The sequence below is a fragment of the Takifugu flavidus genome, chromosome 4, assembly GCF_003711565.1.
Source record: "Takifugu flavidus isolate HTHZ2018 chromosome 4, ASM371156v2, whole genome shotgun sequence".
Classification (NCBI taxonomy): Eukaryota; Metazoa; Chordata; class Actinopteri; order Tetraodontiformes; family Tetraodontidae; genus Takifugu; species Takifugu flavidus.
This window is the reverse complement of record NC_079523.1, coordinates 12,637,592-12,646,416: the sequence shown is the minus strand read 5'-3', so window position 1 is coordinate 12,646,416 and position 8,825 is coordinate 12,637,592. Positions and strand designations below refer to the sequence as shown.

General features: G+C 37.4%; 1 protein-coding gene across 1 annotated transcript in view; it reads right to left on the bottom strand.

Annotated features, from left to right (window-relative positions):
• Positions 1 to 682: 682 nt before the first annotated feature.
• LOC130524695 (tubby-related protein 1-like) overlaps positions 683 to 8,825 on the bottom strand; it is a 9,233-nt gene continuing 1,090 nt past the window's right edge. The window contains exons 2-13 of the mRNA XM_057031034.1: positions 7,928 to 8,057; positions 7,737 to 7,847; positions 7,530 to 7,661; positions 5,775 to 5,888; positions 5,516 to 5,650; positions 5,361 to 5,443; positions 5,098 to 5,262; positions 4,823 to 4,935; positions 4,612 to 4,720; positions 4,410 to 4,508; positions 3,300 to 3,471; positions 683 to 1,373 (exon numbers count right to left, since the gene is read on the bottom strand). Coding sequence (XP_056887014.1) covers positions 1,240 to 1,373; positions 3,300 to 3,471; positions 4,410 to 4,508; positions 4,612 to 4,720; positions 4,823 to 4,935; positions 5,098 to 5,262; positions 5,361 to 5,443; positions 5,516 to 5,650; positions 5,775 to 5,888; positions 7,530 to 7,661; positions 7,737 to 7,847; positions 7,928 to 8,057 — 1,497 coding nt within the window. The 3' untranslated portion in view covers positions 683 to 1,239. The remainder of the gene's footprint in view (positions 1,374 to 3,299; positions 3,472 to 4,409; positions 4,509 to 4,611; positions 4,721 to 4,822; positions 4,936 to 5,097; positions 5,263 to 5,360; positions 5,444 to 5,515; positions 5,651 to 5,774; positions 5,889 to 7,529; positions 7,662 to 7,736; positions 7,848 to 7,927; positions 8,058 to 8,825) is intronic.

The following is an 8,825-nucleotide window of genomic DNA, read 5'->3' as shown; positions in this document are numbered from 1 at the left end:
CCTTTTATGTTAAGGGCGTTTTTTGGTTATGAGATAATTTATTTCAATCCAGCAACAGCTCCTTCTGTTGGTCAGTAACTTGTTTACAACACCCTGGTCTTTATGGAGACTCAGTGAGTCATTTGCAGATTTGAACACAGATATCAAGAATGATAACAAGTAATCTCAACCGTATGAGCAGGAAGTCAAGTAAACAAGAGAAGACAGTGACACACGCGCGCGCGCGCGCGCACTCATACAAACGTCACCTCAGAGCAGAAAAGCCGCCAACTTCAGGCTTCATTTAATCTGTGCAGGTTTGGACAACTGCCTGAGCAGGCAGGTTCAGGCAGAATACACACCTCTCACTTGCTCTCGGGGCCTCGGCGTCAAACAGGTTTTTCTACCTGAACAAAGTTCCTTTAAACCCCAAGAGAACTATAGTTGCCCTTGCAAACTAATATTTCATCCAGCTTGATAAAATTTGCTCATGGTAGTCAACAGGGGTTAACTTGATTTCAACTTTTGTAAGGGTTACTGACTGTATGCAAAATCCAAACAGTAAAATAAAAAACCTTTTGATAACCTGATGGTGGAAACAAATGTTTTTGTTTATCTATTTTACAGCCAGTCTCCAGGTTACTATTGGGGTGTTTACTGATATGTCGCAGGATAATAGAAATTACTTCAGACAACAAATAGATGAAGAAAAAATATATAACCATGTTCTTTATTAAATGACATAATTACAGTAAACCTCAAAACACAACAAAGGCAATGGTTAAAAAAATCCACAAATACCACAAGAAATGTACAGGAAAAAGAAAAACTACAGCAAGTCTATTCAGAGAACATTACAAGACTTCAGCGCTGGGTGCACAACACTTAATACTACACTGATAGAAAGGTATTTATTAGACAGGTTTTACAAAGTTTCTAAGTAACAATTAGCTTAATTATGAGAAGAAATGTCATTGTGACTCAGTGTTCAACAAGTTGTGTGTCAGCAACCATTGGTATTTTAGTAATTCACAACCCAACAAACCCCAAACAATATTCTGTCTCATCTTTCAGTGAAGGAGTATAATCTTCAAATTAAATTGAAAACTCCAGTCAAATTGTGTGTCTTTGTGTGACAAAAGCCAGGGATGTCCTCTATGAGATTTCAAAACACTGTTTATGGGAGTATCAGCCTGTTGCTTGTGCAGTGGACCAATAGTTGCTTGGTCTAGTGTCGGTGAGCCAAAGATTGAGGAGCTGTTATTCGCATGCAATTTTGCCATCAAAGCTAGAGAGCGCTATGGCAAAGGCCTGCACGGCACACATTGGGTAGCTGTAGTCCAGGGTGAAAATGTCATCAGCTATTCGACCAAACTGCATCACGATGTAGTCCACTGTGGAAAAAAAGGAAGGATGTGTTAAAAAAGTGTTCATGCTACTGGGTAGTAGCTTTCTTTATTTTGCCGGTCAGCATTGTGATATTAAGCCAAATAAAAACTTTAAAAAATAATAGTATTTGTTTATTTACATGTGTTTGTTAAAGTTGAACCAAAACTCGTAGCAATTTCATGCATAAACAATGAGTAAAAAACACAATAATTACAGTTACCTAATGTAATTAACATTGATTATTTTCATACCAAAATTAATATTTTTTATCTATTCACTTGATTTGTTAATAGTAAATCAAGCTGTTTTGTTAGCTGCACAAGTATACATTCCTTTCTCAAGCAGATTTTCTTGTTTACTGTTCTGTTACAAATTGCTCAGAGGATATGTTCATATTACCCATATAAAGTCATTAGACTAGATTTAATAGCTAAATAGATGTTTTTTTAGGCTAATGTAATATAAATAAAAATGATACTAGGACTCTACCATCTCAATCTGATTTTCTTTGGATATGAGTCATTTCAGCACTGCTCGGGCTTCCATCCCAAAACAGAATTTTGTCACATCCAGATTGGAATCAGATTGGAATCTGACTGCTTTCATTGCAAATATATAAAAAATACATTTCAGAGGTGGTTTTCAGTTAACACGAAAAACAAGCAATGCTAATTTTTAGCCTCAACTGCTAGCTTAGGTAAAATATGTGTCTGGCTTTTATGATTATCTGTTTCCATATCATTTTACTAAAACATGTTCTTTTGTCATTTACTAACTAAACAAATGTGCAAAAATGTGTAGATATCCATTTCAGAATAGTCACATACTGCATTAAAGTCATATTGTCAGGGTTTCTGGGTTGTGTCGGTCGTTGTCCTACAGGTGGTGGTGTGGGGCACAATTGGTGGCAGCTGGCACTGCTGGCAGGCACACCTGTAAGCAATTTACATCGGGCTGCCTATTTAAGCAGGTTGCGCCTGCCTGTCAGTGCCAGGGTGTCTGTTTGGCTTGTGGGGGTGTTCTGTTTTTCTTGTCAGCGTGTCTGTTAGTCTTCCTCGTCGTGTGCTAGTGTTCTGTGTTTCCTGGAGGGCCGCTCCAGATTTGTGTCTCCTGGAGGGCCGCTCCAGCTTCGTGTCTCCTGGAGGGCCGCTCCAGTTCCCTGAGCCCTGGAGGGCCGCCCCTGTTCCCTGCGCCCTCTGCAGTCCTGGAGGGCTGCCCTCGTGTCCCTCGTGTGCTCCGCAGCCCTGGAGGGCTGCCCTCGTGTTCCTCGTGTGCTCCGTGTTCCTTGTGTTCTTTGTGTGCCCCCTCCCCCTGTCAATAAAGCTTGTTTGACCATTTTACCACTGTGTCCTGGCCTGTGTTTGGGTCCTAATCAACCCGTCCATGACACATATATTATTATGAACATATTAAATGGATGAATGATGGATGAGTGTGATTTTTATTTAAAAAATAAAAATAAAAGCCTTTTGCATGTGTCAGCATATTTTTGGCATTAAAGGAGAAACAAAAGCAAAACAATAAATATGAAAACAATTAAATATGAAGTGTTTTAAATAACACCAACAGCTTTTTGGTCTGAGAGAACACTAGAGAAATTCAAGTTACCGGTACATCTGCCAGCAGTGTGGATAAAGAAATATGCTGCCAAACCTAAGTGGGCATGCTTATCAAACTATTTTCACCTAATTCCGATACGCACTTTTGATTAGAATTTATGACATTTTTACAAAAAGAAATGAAAGAGGGTGTCATATTTCTGATTGAACCAAAACCTTTTGTTATGTCAATGCTTTTTTCCAATTTTACTTGTAAAATAATTGAAGAAACCAATAACAATAGCAGTTTTTATTGATACAAGTAGTCATGACGTTAATTGTGGCAAATGTGGAAAATTAAACAGTTGCAGACACAAAAAAAGTGATACTCACAGTCTTTACTGTGGACAATCTGGAAGTTCTTGATGGAGGCCTGGGTGACCCGGCCATTGAAGTTCAGAACATGAGACTGAGTTTCATCGTTCCACACTGGCGTCTTGTTGTGAAGCTCGATCAGATTCTCCATCCTCCTATTCTGGTATCTTATCAACAAGCCATCACATTCCTGCACATAATTGGCACAACATAAGTCAGAAACAACTCTTAGTATGTGCTGAGATTTGATAAGATTTTTTATGCTGCATAACACCATGAATCACACTAGCTATGGATTTAATTTTCTGAGTCCGTATATAGCTGGGCATTCTGAGATGCCTGATTATGCTCATATTATTTATCTGAGATACATAAATCAACAGCTTGAAAAACTGATAGAGAGAAGGAAAATATGGCACTGTCTCAGAATTAGAAGGTCCTGCTAAAGCTCATCTGTGGCATCAGATTAATGCAGAGATGTTGAGAAAAACACCCAGGTAGAATGATCAAATATTATCTGAATCTATGAATTATCTTTAATGTACGACTAAGCCAAGACATGGAATTTTATTAAACAGGTTTGAATCTAAGTGGCTTTCAAATATCACTACCTGCTCATAACAGATTGTGTTTGTACACTGGAAATATCAGTCTGATTAAATATGTCAGGGTTTGTATTTAAATCAATTTCCATTCAATTACACCATAAGTAATAATAAAAATAACAACAACGACAACAACAACAGCAATAATAATAAGTAGTAGTAGTAGTAATAGTATTAGTAGTTGGAGCAGTAGTAGTAGTAGTAGTAGTAGTAGTAGTAATAACAATAATTATTATTAGTATTATCATTGACATTCAAATAGGAAACATCATAAACACTGGTCGTTATAACCATGAATCTGGGTGTATCACAATATATTTGTACTTTTGATATTGAATCAAATAGATCGTTATTATTACCAGATATGTCTAGCAACATTATCGAAGACAGAAGATTAAATTTGTTTATATGTTAATATTAGGGGGTAAAATGTTCATATGCAAATGAAGTTTGATAAAATGTGATCAGGTCTGTGTTTTTTGCTGTGATGAACAAAGGAAACATAATGAGATTTTTAGCTTACATTTCTTGGTCTGAGAGGTACACGTTCATTGTCCTTGTTCATCCCTGGAATGATAACTGTCATCCTTCTGGGTCCCTTCATTCCCAACACATTTGTTTCCTGGGGCCAGAGGTTTTTTTTGTTTTTTTAAAAAATGTAACAATTTAAGACATTTGAATCTGATCTTTGCTCTAGATGTGGACTAAATTAGATCAAGGCTTACGTAGATGATTCCAGCTAACTCCTGTCGTGCATTTGACATGTCTGGAAGAGCTCTTTCTGGATTCAGAGCATTGTCAAACACAGTAAACTTGGTCCCCATCAAATTGGACCTGGAAAAAACAGCAAAGAATTAAGAAACAATTCAATGATGCGCCACTACTTCTTTGCTGCTTTTGGGTGCATGAACAGATAACGTTTAAACGTCTCTGCACCTCAGCTTTCCAACAAAATTCTCTCCACCCCTTGATAAGTCAGTGGCATCGATGGAGATGAGGTAATTTGAAGTTGCGCTCTTCTTCCGTTTCCTCCCAGCCAACAGGAATGTCTACAAGAAAACAAGACAACATGTGGTCCAGTTACACCGAGTCTAATGTGCACATCTAATGTGCACATCTAATGTGCACCTGGTCGTGATGAAGCACCTGATGATGCTACTGATGGGCAATCCATTTGCATAAATTGTGCTGGTTCAGTTTTAATCATTTACCTTTTTTTCGTTGTCTAGGTGAAGGTAGTAAAGAGGGTAGAGGCTCTTGTCCATCCCTCTCTGGTCTCGGGTCACTCTGCATTTGACGGTGACGCCCTGGGGAGCCGGGTCCATCACAAATTTCTCCAGATTGTGGAACTCAATCTCAGGCGATGGTGATCTCTCCTGACATGGTGGCACAAAAAAATATATAAATAAATAAATAGTAAAAATGTTTGTTACTTTGGTACAAATGTAGCTTTAAGAATGTGGTTTAACCATACTTTTTTCTTCTTCCCTTTGGCTTTTTTCTTTTTTGCTTTGTCTTCTTTCTCTGATGTAGAGTCCTCACTCTCTTCTGCCTTTCCTGAAATGGCCAACAGAAGTCAGACACGTTTCAGTGACTCAACCACAGCATAAACTTGTCTGGTAGGCCTGCCTTTCTTCTTGGGTTTCTTTTCTTTGTCCTTTTCTCCTGATGTTTGGAACATTGATGTGGAGCTGGCTCCAGATTTCTTCTTGGATTTCATCGACTGTGTCTCTTCTTCGCTGTCATCGCTGTCTGACTTGGCAGCTATGAGAGAGATTTTGATAAAAGACAGTGAATTTCTACACCGGTTAAAACATTTTATTTAAGTTAAAGCCTATATATATGTATATGTCAGATAAAATACCAAAATCAGTGGATTAGTTCAAACCTTTCTTTTTGCTTTTTGCCTCTTTGTCCCCACTTATCTGGAACATTGTGGATACTTCTTTTTTCTTCTCCTTTGACTTGGCCTTTTTTTCTTTTCCATCTGAATTTTTGTCCTCTGAAAAAAAAAAATCAAGCTTTGGCTTAAGAACTCAAAACCATGTCAAACATAAACCTTAACATCCATCAAGCATATTATAGTTGGATTTGTAAATGGAGAGTACTATCTTGGCTTCAAGACTTGCTTTTGTGGGTGTTTAGATAGAACTTTCTTTGCTGTCATGTCAGATGTTATAAAAGACATTGAGAGATCTGCCCATATCTCTATATTTGATTCTATAAAGGTTTAAATAAGACGGGCACTAACTCACCCCTTGCACACCCTGGAAACCAAACCAATTTGTAGACATTTGCAAGCGACAGAGAATAAATTAGACATACACAAGATGTAAAAATGACTGGCACAAATCTGGTGTTCAGTCTCAATTATTGTAAAAATTATTGATTTCTTAACTGAACTCAGATGTACCGTAGCTATCCTTGTTGAAATTATATTAGGGTGTAAAGTCTCATTGTTTTGTCTGTTTTTATTCAGAGCAGCGATAATAAATTCACGTGTCCCACAATGACTCATTTTAGCTTTGTGTTAACACGAAAACCAGATTTTCAGCTGTGAAGGTTGTTGTCTTGTATGCACCAAACTTTGTGTGTTGGAAGACTTTAAGCTGCGACTCAGACATGTTGCTATGACAGTGGTGAGACGGAACAAAAACAGTAACTTGTGGCCCAGTGGACCTAACAATGAGATGAAAGATGCTAAAAAACTCGGGTGAAGTTTTGGAGGGGGGGGAGTAAAAAAACAAAACCGGGGTGATAAATGTGGGTGGTTGACCACTACGGGCAGTCTTTTAATTGTGGGTGCAAATTATGGATGTTTTCTCATCAAAACAAATTTATCAAATTGCAATCTTGACTAAAGTGACAAACAACACTTAACCACATTTTCTGACTCTGAATGTCTTTGTGAGTTATTGGTTTTGTTTTTGTCTTGCTGGTGCAGCCACACAACCAGTGATATTTCCTTAGAAGTTGAACTTAAAGATCAAGAGTATTTAAAAGTAAATGAATGCACTGGAAAATAAAATATGACTGCAGAGATTTTTTAGACTTAATGCACAACTGGAAGAATACATAACAGAACATGGCAATATTGTACTAAGCTAATACTGTATTGTAAATTCCTTCAGTGACAACTGGACAGAGGTGAAGCTGGTCGTAAAACTCTCTGGTGAGGATCCAGTTAAACTACTGGTGAAAATGGACAGTTCGGGTTAAATTCTCCAGTAATGTACCGGTAATGAAAAAATGGAACACTTTCATATTAAACCTCTTGCTGAACTCAGAGGAATAACATACATATGTATTGCTATCCCGAGAGTCGGGGTACCTTTTTCAGATGGTTTCTGTTTGGATGCAGTACATGAATTTACCAGGAACAGAATATATAACCATGCCGGCACCCTCTAGCTATAATGGATTGTTATTTTCAGCCTCATTACTGTAAAATGTATTTGATTCATTTACAAAATAAAAGGAAAAGTGAAACCTAAAGATGTTCAGATCATTAATATGAATACCGAAGCATGAATGTGAGAGTTCTTCCTTGGTCTGCGCAAGCTCTGAATTTAAACGGTTGTTTAAACATCAGATGCATTCATTTCATTATCCACTGAGGATATGACTCATGTGTCATACAAACCTTTGGATTTACTTTTCTTTTCTCTGGCTGAACTTGCGAAGGGAGAGCTGTCTTTTGGTGTCTTCTTCTTGGTCTTCTTCTTGGGAGTGTCTTCCTCGTCATCTTCATCATTGTCATCATCTGTGTCTGAATCTGCACAGAGGGGAACATCTTCATGAGAGGAGCATTTGCTTTTCTAATTGTTGATCGGTGTGGATCAGCACAGACCTTTCTTCTTTTTTGGAACACTCCTGACTTTCTTTTTTGGCTCCTTTTCTTTTCCCTTTTCTGTCTCTTCTTTTTCCTTTTCTGTCTTCTTTTTCTTCACCTTCTTTCCATCTGTTACAAAATGGCAGTGAGACAATGTGGTCTGATCAGAATTCTTGTAAAAGATAATGATTTATGTCAAAGAGTCTCACTTTGGATGGCATTACTCTCATCCTTTGAAGTATCTTCGGGTTTCTTGGTCTTTGTCTTTTTGGGCTTTGCTTCTTTTCCATTCTTGGCATCTGCTGCTCCATTTGTTTCCTCTTTCTTCTTTTTTGGCTTCTGTATATGTGTAAAAATATAAAACAGATTAGACTGAAGACTTATGAGTCAGGGCTACAATGCAGAACAATTTTTAATGACAGAATTAAAATCAGTGTAAACATATTGATTAAATATAGACTTACTAAAGTCACGTGAATTATGAGTAAATGAACTGTGAACTCACCTTTATAGTCTGATATGAAGCAAGAAGTAAAAATGCAGAAAATAAGATGGAGAAATGTATTTCTGTGCAAACAAAATGACGAAAGCGACTACAGCTTTTAAAGTTATTAGATTCTTTTCTGTCAACGGTATATTTAAAAATGGGGTATTAGGTAACAATCCTTTGAAAAACCAGTGCTGTAACAGTTGTATGTTACTTGCTCAGTCTTTTGACTAGTTATCAAACTTAAAACCACACCAAATGGTGCTTTAGCCCATACTTTAAAGGAATGGCAGCACTTAAAGTGAAAAACATCTGGGCATCAGTTGAGAATAGATTTTGATTTACGATGCATCCTAATATATGAGTTTTATATTCTGTTTCTTGTAAATATGTTGTATCCTTATGCAGTCATTTTTCCACCACTGTGGTTATACTTTAGGGGTTTTCTGGCCCATCTAAACAAAAGCTAAAAATCAGGGTCATATCAGATTCAATTTGATTTTTTCTGTATTTTAGAGCGCATCACATTTAATACAGCTTTTTAAAGAGGGTGAAGAACAGTGTTCCAACCATTCAAGTCACAGAGAAGAAGGTCAGTGTGATTGCGGCCAGCAGAGATA